The sequence below is a fragment of the Aethina tumida genome, chromosome 7 (genome assembly GCF_024364675.1).
Source record: "Aethina tumida isolate Nest 87 chromosome 7, icAetTumi1.1, whole genome shotgun sequence".
Classification (NCBI taxonomy): domain Eukaryota; kingdom Metazoa; phylum Arthropoda; class Insecta; order Coleoptera; family Nitidulidae; genus Aethina; species Aethina tumida.
Window position 1 is genome coordinate 15084300 of NC_065441.1, and position 13774 is coordinate 15098073.

At 28.9% G+C, this 13774-nt stretch overlaps 1 protein-coding gene across 4 annotated transcripts in view; it reads right to left on the reverse strand.

Annotated features, from left to right (window-relative positions):
* Positions 1-13774, reverse strand: part of LOC109600755 (uncharacterized) — a 62209-nt gene that overhangs the window by 7192 nt on the left and 41243 nt on the right. For all 4 annotated transcript variants that reach the window (XM_020016933.2, XM_049969914.1, XM_049969913.1 and 1 more), the window contains exon 9: positions 6511-6949. In XM_020016933.2, the coding sequence (XP_019872492.2) occupies positions 6511-6949 (439 nt within the window). The remainder of the gene's footprint in view (positions 1-6510; positions 6950-13774) is intronic.

Genomic DNA, 13774 nt, shown 5'->3' on the forward strand with positions numbered 1-13774 from the left:
ACTTGTTTACAATATTACGGAGGTTTGCAGATTACAATTTCCAGAATACTGAAATTAGAGTAATTTGAATGAGGTGAACACAAAAAAACATATTCATTTTTATGTCACCTAGATAATAGTACATTTAAGATGGCGATTTTACTTAAGCTAACATCCAGAGTGAAGGACAAATGTGACGAAGATGTGTCATGAAGTGTTAAAAGATAATTAAATTTCGAATCCAAAGTAGTTAATTCGTCTTAATTAGATGAAAACTAACTGATTTATGATTGATAGAAAATTAAATTCCAGCTAATTTTTGATGATTTTGAACCTATTCAAATCTATTATTAAAATTAGCTGCAAATTTATAGTTTTTTCTTTTTTCTATAAATACACATTTATTTTTTGTCGAATAAAAATATGGAACTTGAAATATTAGAATAACTTCTTGTTAAAAATATTATGGAATTGCTGAAAGAGGCTAAAAATCGACAGAAATTGCATGGAATAACAAATTTCATCTACATCTCAGTTATTTTTTATCGAATGGAAACGAATTGAGTACCCCTGGACACGTAATTTTATCAACTTTCAAATAATTCGTCATTCATATTCATCTCCAGCACATTTATGGTACAGTTGAACAATAGTTTAAGTAAAATTATAATACGATTTTTAGTTTCCAATACTAAATTACCCTCAAAATAAATAATATATATTTTCACAGTAAACTAATATTATGTGACCTTATTCATAATATTTTAAATTTGTTTGTATTGTGATTTTCGTTATTTAGGTAGTATTTACGACAAAAGGAAGAAAATAAAGATAATATGGAACTATTATTATTAAGAAGAAATGATGAAAAAGGCTGGAAATGAGAAAAAACATGTTTCTGATTATCGAAATTATTCATTTACCTCCAACTCATTTGTTGTTTACTTTGAACAATAGTTTCAGTAAACTCATCATACGCGTTTTCGTTTCTAATACTCCTAAATTACCCCCAAATTAAGTAATATTTTATATTGTGACAGTAAACTAATATTATGTGACCTTATTTATAATATTTGAAATGTACATGGTTTTAGTTGCCACATTACATCTCCAATCATTCATATATTGTTCATTCATTCTAAGCCATTTGCATCATTTAGATAATCTACACGATAAAAGGAAGGAAATATCAGTATTTAAATTAGTAGTAAATTTAGTCTTCTAATCTAGTGTTTTCCTTTTTTATATTTTTTTTATTTTATATTTTGTAAAATTTTGGTTTGCTAAAACTGAAGTATCAAACTTGAAATATTGGAATTACTTGTTAAAAAAATTGTTTGCTATAACTCAGTTATTATTCAACAGATGAAAACGAATTGTGTACCTCTGAACATGTAATTTTATCAACTTTCTAATAATTCATCGTTCATATTCACTCCACTTATAGTTCACTTCGTAGGCTAGTTAGTAAAATCAAAAATAGAAAAACACGAATATACCATTATTCAGATGAATGAGATAAAAAAGGTTTCAGGTTACTCAAATTATTCATTCACCTTCATCTCATTTGTTGTTAATTTTGAACAATAGTTTTACTAAACTCATCATACGAGTTTTAGTTTCCAATACTCCTAAATTACCCTCAAAATAAATAATACAATATTACTTATTTTCATAGTAAACTAATATTATGTGACCTTATTTATAATATTTGAAATTTGATTGTGTTGTGATTTTCGTCATTTAGGTAGTATTTACAATAAAAGGAAGAAAATATCAGTATTTGGTTTACTAAAATTGGAGTGCCAAAATTGAAATATTGGAATTACTTGTTAAAAAAACTATTCAAACGATGAAAAAGTCTGAAAATCGACAAAAATTGTATGAAATGTCAAATTTTATCAGCTATAACACTAGCTAGTAAAATGAAAAATCGAAAACAAATATACCATTATTTGAATAAAAGAGATAAAAAAATGTTTCCGATTATCGAAATTATTCATTCACCTCCAACTCAATTGTTGTGCATTTTGAACAATAGTTTTAGTAAACAAATCATACGCGTTTTAGTTTCCAATACTCCTAAATTACCCTCAAAATAAGTAATATTGTATATTGTCACAGTAAAGATATTATATGACCTTATTTATAATATTTGAAATGTACAAGGTTTTAGTTGGCACATTACATCTCCAATCATTCATACATATATTGTTCATAAACATTTCCATATTACAGTAAATTTTTCATGATTATATGCCAGGTAATCTTTACGATAAAAGGAAGGAAATATCCGTATTTAAATTGATAGTCTTCTAATTTTGTGTTTTCTTTTCTTTTGTATCTATATGTTTTTATATATTGTAAAATTTTAGTTTGCTTGAATTGATGTATCAAACTTGAAATATTACAATTGTCAGTTATAACTCAGTTATTATTCAACGTTTAAGTTAAATCAAAAATCGAAAAACACGAATATACCATTATTCAGATGAATGACAGAAAAATTATTCATTTACCTCCAACTCATTTGTTGTTCATTTTAAACAATAGTTTAAGTAATATAATATTTTTGTTTCCAATATTAAATTACCTTCAAAATAAGTAATATTATATATTTTTACAGTAAACTAATATTATGTGAACTTATTTCTAATATATGAAATGTAAATGGTTTTAGTTGTTCCATTACATCTTCAATCATCCATATATTTTTCATATTTCAAAGAATTTTTAATGATTCAAAGCCATTATCGTCATTTAGGTAGTTTTCGCGATAGAAGGAATAAATTATAGTTTTCTAATCTAGTTTTTTTCTATCTATATATTTTTATATGTTGTCCAATTTTGGTTTGCTGGAAGTATCAAACATGAAATATTGGAATTACTTGTTACTAAAACTAAATATGAAATATATATGATAATATGAAATTTCATCAGCTATAACTCAGTTATTTTTTAAAGGATGGAAATGAATTGAACACCTCAGGACACGTAATTTAATCACGTTTCTAACCATAGATTATTCATCTCCAAATCGAAAAACACAATAAATACTATTAACTATCATAGAATAATGGTTTTCGTTTTCAGTTTCAGCTAGCTTAAGTAAAATTATACAGTCTTTAATTTCAGCACCCAAATTACCATAAAAATAAGTAAGTTAAATATCCCATATTCATACTGAAAACTAGTATCATAAGAACTTATTTATGCTTGAAATATAAATGCTTGTAGTCATCATATGACATCTTCAATCATTCATATGGAAATGGAACCACGTTGTCGTTGATGTAACATTCTCCCCGTGGAATTTGCACAGCTCGCCACAATAAATAATAAAAGGTCTCCCCACATTTAACCTTCCATCAAAACGGTAATGGATTATTCCCTTCCGTATTTACATCACACCCGGACACAATGTCTCTGTCCGGAATGCCGGATAAAAACCGGACACAATGTCGTGAGATGATGATCGGGAAAAAATCACACCGTACGAATCGATTATAATTCGGTGCGAAATTTACGATGCAATCCCGCATAAAATCCATTATTGGCACGCCGTTATTACTTGTTTGTCGACACATTTATTGCCCGCGTATATATATATATATCTAAAAATAATGGATTTCGGTACGTTTATTGCATTGATGAATTGCCTATAAATACACAACTTTATGCCTATCAAAGTTTAAGTATTAATTTTGTATCATATTAAATTCCCACTTCGACGAAAGCGATGGAAAATTGTCACCGGAGACCATAAAAGTGACAATTTATTAATATGCACAAAAAGAAAACAGCTGAAAGGCTTTCCTTTTCTTAAAAGCTTTCATATTTTACCGACACGTTTTCGTGCTGCATTTAATAATGCGTGAACATTCCCTTAAAACACACAAAATCGGCTGTACTTAAATTTATTTATTTGGCCGGTGTGGTTTTTCATTATTTAAATTGATCCTTCTCAGTTTTCGCACGTTCCTCAGGTCGTTAGCATATTTTATTTCGGACAATCTCATTGTTCCACTTGTCACGTACTCTTTATGTTTTTTCCTTTGTTTCCTCCATATCTAAATTACTTCTATCTCATTTTTTTGTTTGTTTGTTGTATCAAACAGCTAGCAATTGTGATTTTCAAAAAAAAAAAAACAATGGCAATTTATTAAGGCAATTGGAAAAATACAAAAGACATTAGACATCATTAAGTTTCAGTATCTGAAGTACTAATTAAAGAATTGTTTCCTCCGTATTTAAATTACGTCGTTCTTATTTTATTTACCGTTTTTGACTCAAACTGTTGGCAATTATAAAATAGGATTGTGATTTACAAAAAAATACTAGAAATTTAAAATTTAATAAAGCAAAAGTATTAAAAATTATTAAGTTTAAGCATCTGGATTGTCATATAAAGAATAGAAAGAATAAATTGCTCATTATCTCAGATTTTTTATTTTCTTTTTAAAACTTTTAATAAGATCTGGAAATCGTTTTTGGGAACGTAGATGTACTTAGAGGCGATTCTCTATATTTAAAATACTTTGCTTTAAAACTATGTAAATTCATTCCCTTAGTTATCTATCTTTAATGTTAGAATTTGAATTTATTAAATGTGATTCATAAGAGGCACAAAGAAAATGGTAATATGCAAGGGAACAAAAACTAAATGTGTCAACTTGAGTTAATTGGATTCAATCTCTGGAGTGATAATCAAGAGAACGTTCAGAATTTTAATTAGAATAAAAAGTTAATAAACTGCTCATTATACAATTTTATTGTGCCGTATCCTTTTTGCAATCTCAAGTATTTTATACACTTAATTATGTATAAAAGTAGTTGATTTAATCCGGCTAATTCATAAATTAATATATATTAATAAATTATTTTTGAACGCCATTACTCGTAAGTAATATTTCAACAAAGGAAGGACATGTTTTGTGTTGTGTCTCTTAAACGTCGAGAATGAACGTCTGAATGAATTAGTAAATAGGCCACTGTTACGTGAAAAGGTGAAAAAGGTGAAAAGGAATCGTGATCAATCGATATCGTGCTGTCTCGAAAATTAAATTCAATTCGATCTCCCCCCCCCCCCAACATTTTAAGTGACAGTATCAAAAATTGTATTAATCAATCTTGGCCATTCGCAAATATTCAAGATAAATACCGATAGTCGATTTGATTGATTCGAAGCCCATCTGGCAATTTCCTGAGTGGATAATCGCTTAAATTAAGTTATGATTTACTACACTTTCCTTCACATTTCAAAAGCAGGTGGTCGAAAACCACCCATTTTTAGGACATGAAACCAGAAAAATTTTAGATTATGAGGGTTGAAGGGGCATTAATCAGTTCCCGTGGAGTTCGTTCCGTCGGGGGGGCTTGGAAGGAGTCGTAATCCTCTCAGGTCCATATTTCACGATTATTTGCATCAGTCCCGGATTAAAGGACCCAAACGATCGATTTTTGTTTACTGGACTCCAGTTGTTTTCACACAGTTCGCCACACTAATTACTACGAAAACATGTTTTTGTTTATTAGGATTTATATCTGGTTTAAAATCAATACTCCGTTAGAAGCATTTTTAAATCCCGAAACCCAAATTTGTTAGCTTAGATAGTTTGAAGTAATTTTTTTATATATGAAAGTCAAACACAAACATCGAGAGTCAAACAGAGTGCACGAAACTGAACACACGTGAACGGACCCGATATCGATTCGGAATTATCGCTAATACCGAGTTTTAATTTAACAATGTTTGCGGAGCAAACATCGCATCCCGTCCGCAAACTTTTGTTCGCGTCAAATCAATTTACCAAATTCCATTCTCCAACTAGATTCCAACCAAACGGAGATTAACCAACTATATATATTTTTCCTATCGTATCACTTTTGTTTTGTACTTTAAACTCTTTTAAACTCCTTTTTTATTAAAACTATAGTTTTGTGTCGATAAATTTATGATGGATACATATAATGGATGAAATTGACTGGAGGGTCTTGTGGGTGTGGGGATAATAATATTTGGCAATTAAGTAGTTTGTGGCTTGCGAGGAAGGTTGGGGTGGAAGGGTTAAATGACCCGGGCAAACACACATATTGGAATCAATTTACTTGACCAAATCATCCCCCTTTGTTCATCCTTAAAGCTTAAGAACACACTTCCTTTGTTCCCTTTTTATTTTGTCTGTCTTTAATTGGACTTTACTAATACGACGTTTTGTTTCCAAAATCTAAATAGGCATGAAAACGTTCTAGTGGAAGTAATTTGTAAAGTGGTTGAAACTAGTTGTAATACATCAGAGCATTATGTATGATTATCAGTTGTAACACTCGCACAAGAACAAATTTCCATAATATCTGTTCTTGTGCAGAGAAGGGAATTCGTCCCCGTAATTCATCCCTTCTATTCCCGCAGGGGGGTGGATGTTTGGAGATGATAATTCGTCCGCGCAACAAATTGCGAAGGCCTCCGAAGACAATATAAATCTAACTTCTTGCCTTTTCCCCTCTTACACACAATATTGCATTTCTTACCTGAACTGGTCTCTCCCGTTGAGCGTTTCCTGCTTTATGGACAGAATTACCGGCCCCAGATCCTCGTCATTGGTGAAGTAATTCCAGTGTTCAGTGCCGTAAAAGTACTTCTCGTACGTCTCCTGTTCGACGCTAGTCAGCTCGAAACCTTGATTCTTCTCCCACTGTTCCTCGATCGTCGTCTTCTTCCTGGGAAGCGACGAATCGTCGTCGTCCTCGTCGTCCTCGTACAAATCGTCGCAACTCCGTTCCTTCCTGCGCGCTATCAAACCGTTCTCCTCCGTCCCGTCGGTGTGATCCTCCTCGTCGCCCTCTTGGATCTCGTGATCCGACTCGGACTCATCCCAGATCGTGTCCGAGGCGATCTTCTGTCTCGAACACTCGATCCAGTAGCCCGGTGTCGGGATGAAGTTGTGCGGGAACTCCTCGCAGAACTCATCTGGAAGTTGAAAACGGAATTTGTCGTATTTTTGTTGGGTTGGAAAAATTACGTTGATAAAATACTTAGCTGTAACCACCTAATTACGAGGTGAGCTTAATACCGTTTCGGGCTTTAAAATAAATTGCATTTTACGACGGAAAATCGTCCCGGCTTAATTTGCTTACATTGTACCGGGACCGAGATCGGGACACTTTAATTACAATCCCTCGTCTTTTCCTTTTTTATTTTATTTTTTTTTTTTCGCGCAGTTAATTAACTAGTAACCGGGTCTTTGATATATTGTCGGGATTACCGTTTATTAAAGACCACAAAAATTTTCCTTTGAAATTGTTAATAAATTTGTGATGAGTTTTAGAAGTATCTCATAGAACGTGGCTCATTTAGGGTGGAAACTCCACCGTAACTTTTTTATTTAAAACTGCTCAAATGATGGACAATAAGAAACTATGCATGTCATATAAATTTTTGCCCATAAATTGACTAGGACAGGTTTCCAGCCATTTTTTAATAGATACTATCAAAATTTCATACAAAATGTTGCATATTCTCATTTTCATATCTTATCTGTTTCCAGCTCAATACCTTATTGAATAAAATTGTTGTAAAACACCTATACTATTTTACCTAATCTACAGATTTGCTCTATTTGATTATAAACTTGTTACAATTGCACTTAGAATCAAATACAAAACGCATTCCGACCTAAACCACTTCAAATTTGCTAAATTATTTCAACTAATTCTATTATTTGTACAAGTATTTAGTCCATTGATATTTAGGGGTGGAATCCGTTGTTTTTGGTGAGGGCATTTTCCAGTTGATTATGTGTGCAGCCCGCTCACTGTAAGGTAGAACACCAAACGTATAAAGTAGCTTGGTGTTCAAACTTAGAGTGAGCCGGACTATACACTTATTCCTTCATTGAATTGTCACTCGCAGTGGCTGAAAATTAACATGTTTGTTTTATCAATTTGCAAAATTCTGCGGCCAATGAAAAATGCTGCAGCATTTTACATCACAATTCCTAAAATTACCGATTAAAAATATTAACAATGAACAAAATTAGTTTTGGTTCTATATTAATCAAAACAAATTAGGGGCTTAAACATTTCTCCTGCAGTAACATTTTTCAAATACAATTAATGTGCACAAAAATTCAATTTTTAGTTATTTCAACGCAATTTATGGATAAAATTTTAATTGGGAATTTGTTATCCATTCCACGGGAGGATTTTACAAATTGTTATTCCAATTTATCATTGATGTCCGTTTTCAAACGAAATAAATTTTAACAACATATTTATTTCAAAAAAAGGAATACAAATGTAGAAGATTTACGGAAATAACTTTGTAAATATGTTGTTATAATGAAGCCCAGTTGGATTCCGTTTCAAAAGACTTTTACGGAACTGCAGTGAATCATAAAGCTTCAAAATATAATACCTAAAACGTACATCCTGCAGGATGCTCAAAGCAACTCTGTAAAACGAATATTACGACTTAAACTTACTCTATAAATTATGACGTACATTTTATGCCCCAGTAAAGGGGTTTAATTTTAATTTGGTTTAGTACATAAATCATCGTGATCGTCATGTTAAATTTTGTTTATAAAAATGTTAACGGCCTCACTTGATTTTAATGGGAAATAAAACTTTTAGCACACAGTTATAAAAGTATTTTACGTAAAATGCATCGATAAAATTTTTAAATCCCGAATTTATACACTGTCGTAAATCGTAAAATTCGAATTGTAACGTTTTATCGTCCGAAATGCAAAGGTGGAAAACGAGTCGGGAATTAAAAAGGCGTATCGATTTACTGTTGAGAATTCTATTTGATCCTGGTAAATATTTTACTGGTAACAAGTAGGTACACTTCTCAACTTCGTCCTTCGCTTTAACGAATGTGTTTTTAGTCCTTTCTCAGTTCAAGGTCGCCACAATTAATTGGAAACTCATACATTTTAATACATACTCGTCAGAGTAACCAAGTTTTCTTCTACATCAACTTTGGTATCTGATTTAAATTTAAAAGTAAATTTTTAACTTGTGACAACGGAATAATGACTACTGTTAACAGGAAAACGCTGTTGTCCTGGCTATATTCACAGAGGGCCAATTTAATAAATATATCTTTGTTACTGAGGTGTTTCCTGAAAATGATTTCAAATGGATAATCAATTTCGTCCATTACAATGGAAAAACTGAAGTTGTGTAACAATAATAATTTACTGTACTGGATACATACAAGTTTTTACATAAAATTTAATGGCGAGACTAAGATTTGTTTCTACTTGTTGTCATCCTTTTAAAAATGACAAAATTAGAAACAATAATGTATTGTTTTGATGGAGAGAAAAGTCGATAAAATTTACAATGTTTCTCAAAAGATTGAAGATGTTTAGTAGTTTCCTCAAAAGTTTTCATACTGCAAAATCTTTATTAATAATTAGTATGGATTAATTAAAAATAAAAGCAATTTATTGTCATAAATTTTATAACATATATAATTATTGTTTTCCAAAATAATTCGTTTCTGATTAGATATTTGTATCATACATAAAAATCTTTAATTATTAATAAATATGGATTGGCAAAAATTTTATAACTAATATAATTAGTTACTCAAAATATGTTCAAGTAGTATATAGAATAAACGATCAAAAATAACACAATTTTAAAAAATAAATTCATAAAAAAATAATGAGTTTTAATTTTTCCACAGAATTTTAAATGTGCAAATTTTTTATAAAGTTTAGTATATACCCATTTCAGATTTATAAAAAATTTGCTAATATGATTTTCTCAATTTTCTTGTCTAAAAAATTACTGTGTATGTTTTGGTTTTGGGCCATGCCAATCTTTAATTAATAATAAATATGGATTAATTAAAATAAAAACAATTTATTGTCAAAAATTTTATAACAAATATAATTAGTTACTAAAAATATGTTCAAGTAGTATATAGAATAAATGATCAAAAATAACCCAATTTTAAAAAATAAATTCATAAAAAGATAATGAGTTTTAATTTTTCCACAGAATTTTAAATATGCAATTTTATTATAAAATTTAGTATATATAGTATATACCCATTTCAGATTTAAAAATGTTAAATTTGTAAAAAAAAATTTAAGGTTATCAGCAGTATCAAAACATTTAAGGAAACTAATCAGTAATTATAAAAATATAAAATAATTTGATTGCATTTAATTATTTAGGCAACCCATCAAAATATAACAATTCACATCTGGGCAGTTTAGTCCTCAACAGCTCAATAACGAAGACATATTAAAGTGGCGTTATATGGTAGTTGACACTCAGTATACGAAATTGTTTTCACAGAACACGCCACACAATCATAAAATTCATATACGATCGCCTAATGAAAATCGGATTAGTGTCAAGGCGACCGAAAACACCACGTCTCACCCTCTCATTCCTTTTTTTTTGTTCGACGTCTTATTTCGCCTCCTTCGATTTCGGAGAATAAATAAATTTGTCTCGCACCAACTGTGCAGATTTTATTACTGGAATAGCGCTGATTTAGTCATATTTTCTGCGGTCTCGTTCCCTTTCATCCAATAACATGCAAAATACATCAACATGAATGATGGTTGAATTGAAGTTGCCTCGAAAAGCTTAAACAGCACTTAAACGGCTTGAACTTAAATTCCGTAACTAAAAACACTGATAAATCTAATTGCTCAACTCTTCACACAAACCGTTAATACATTGGTCCGGGATCTAAAATGCTAAAATGAGAGAAGAAAAAAAAGGAATTTCCAACGGAGTGGAAATATTAAAAGGCCGGGACGAAAAGGGAAGTAATTTAATATGAAAGGACAATATTTGCGGCGAGAACGTCGAGAAATGTCGGAAGATATTTATTTTTGGGTCATTGGGCGTGTTTGTGCAGGACCGAATAAAACCTGCCAGTTTTAAAAGTTGTTTGCTTTGGATTTTGTTAATTTCGTACGTAGTAAAGTCAATGTTTTTCTTTCACCTACAACGAAAATTAGGGGTAATCTAATTAAATTTATGAACGTTTTATAATTAACAAATTGCAGCGAATTTTCGTCAGTTATCGCGGAGTATTTAGGGCAAATTTTGCCATAAAATTCGATAACTAACATGGAAATCCATTAAATGCATTTGCTTAATAATAATATTTGGGTAAAATCTGCCGCTGATTTCAATACAAATTGCATTGTGAGTAATTATTCACACAATTATATACATTAATGTGCATTATAAATTACTCCATGGAAAACACACATCAATTCGATATTATAATTTTGATGTGTTTACGCTTTCTGAATTTGCTATATATTATTAATCAAACAAAGTGTTCAAAATAATTGTATTTAATGAACAAATAAAGTTTGGATATTCGATATGAAAATGATAAATTATTGGGAAACAAATTAAAATCTAAATAAATGTATTTATTTGAGTTCAAAGAATGATTTTTTCTGTATCCCCAACGTGAATCTAATGAATCGATAGCGTGTTTTTCTTACGGATTTCCGCTTCTTTGTCATTGTCATTCACGTCTGAAACAAACGGGTTTTTATCCGAACTTTTCAAAGAGAATATCTGAAAATAGACTTGTCCTATATATCCGACATTTAATTCAATTCTTTTTTACAGTTTTATTTTCCAATACAAAACAATTTCTTCGTTTATATCTTTAAAACATTTGTTTCAAATATAAATACATTGACAATTTAATTAAGTATCCACTTAATTATAATAGTATATACAATAAACTTTTTTTATTTACAAATTAATTAAATTGTTTGTGTCCTTTAAGATTTTGTTTTAAACCCTTAATTAAATCAAGTAATTCAACTTCAATTCAATAAATATTATCATTAGGAAAATGGTTCAATCAATAAATAATTTATTCATAAAAAGTAATTCAATTGAATATTTCATATTCTTGTTTTAACAATAAATTACACCTATTAAATTAAGCACTTTCATTTCAATTCATTAAATATTTGGAAGAATAAATTATTGCAAAATTTGATATAATCAATACACTATTTCTTATTTACAAAATAATTTGATTATTTGAATATTCTATGTTTTTGTTGTAACAGTAAATTATACTTTTATTTAATGAATATTTATAAGAATAAATTAATAAGGTATTTTTTATTTACAAAGAAATTAGATTACTTGAATATTTTAAGTATTTTTTAGTAAATAATAATAAATTATTAAAAAAATTCTTGTTTAACAATTAAATTAAATAATTTCAACTTTAACTTAATTTAGAAAAATAAGTTATTGGAAATATTGTTATAATAAATAAGCTATTTTTTTATTTACAAAATAATAATAATAATTTTTTGTTTTAAAAATAAGTTACACTTAATTAAATCAAGTAATTTCAACTTCAATTCAATAAAAATTTATATAAAAAATTGTTACCATCAATAAACAATTTTTCATAAAGTAATTTAATTGTTTTAGCATCTTTCATTTATTAAATTAAGCAATTTCAACTTCAATTCTATAAATATTTAAAAGAATAAATAATTATAATAAATAAAATATTTTTATTCACAAAATAATTAGATTACTTGAATATTTTAGGTTTTTGTTTTAAGAGTAAATTACACTTAATTAAATCAATTCAATAAATATTTAAATAATAAATAAATTATTTAAAAAATTGTTAAAATCAATAAACAATTTTTTCATAGAAATTCATTCAATTATTAGTATTTTTCAAGTTTTTAACAATAAAATACACCTAATTAAATTAAGTAATTTCAATTTCACATGTATAAATATTTAGAAAAATAAATTATTAAAAAAATTGTTATAATCAATAAACAATTGATTTATTTTTAATAAATTTAATTAAGGTTTTCCTTTAAGAAAAATTATACTTACAATTAACTTATTAAATTATATATTATAATTAATAAACTTCAATCTTGTTTTTTTGTATAATAAATTATTTATTCCCAATAAAATTAAGTACCTTACGAGTTTTATAAAAATATTTAGAAGAATAATTATTTACGTCAATTAAATTTTAAAATTAAATTACTCCTACAATAAAATTACGTACTATTAAATAAATGATGCCTATAATTAAATTAAGTACTTTTAGTTAATTACTTATAATTATAACTTCAGTTTAATAAATTCTAAATTATTAAAATATTCTGATAATCAATAAATTATTTCAATTATAATTAAATTTAACTACAACTTAAACAGTTGTTCACATCAATATTAGCAAGTTGATGAAGCAGGATTAGATGAACTTCATAGAAGTTTCAAACACGATTTTGAAAATTTTAAACCCGTCATCTTGTAATATTGTTAGTCCGGTAACTCTCCCAGGATTCAGCTCCGGATAATAAATCTTCATTGTGTCAGCGAAAACGACGTTTTCCACCTTCCCAGTTTTTGCTTTAACGTTTCTATTTTTTCCCCACACATATAATAAAAAACCGAACTCTGGAAACACACACACACACACACAAATAAAAAGCGTGAATTCTTCGGATTTTCCGGACTGTATTGTGGGTCTTAATACGTGTCGGTTTTATTTTTTCTCCTCGGTTTTTTAAAAGGCTTTTGTCACGACCGGTATCGAATTTACGTCTCACCAAGGCAACAAACAAAAAGAGGACAATTAACGAATTTGTTTTGGTATTCCGGGCACACGCCAAATGGATGGGAAAGTTTTGATCCGGACGTGAGGTACGTAACTTATGGATCTGACCCAAATTTATGTTTTACGGAGGGGCTGACGTGTTAATTTAATTTTGCCATTTGGATTTTTGCTTAC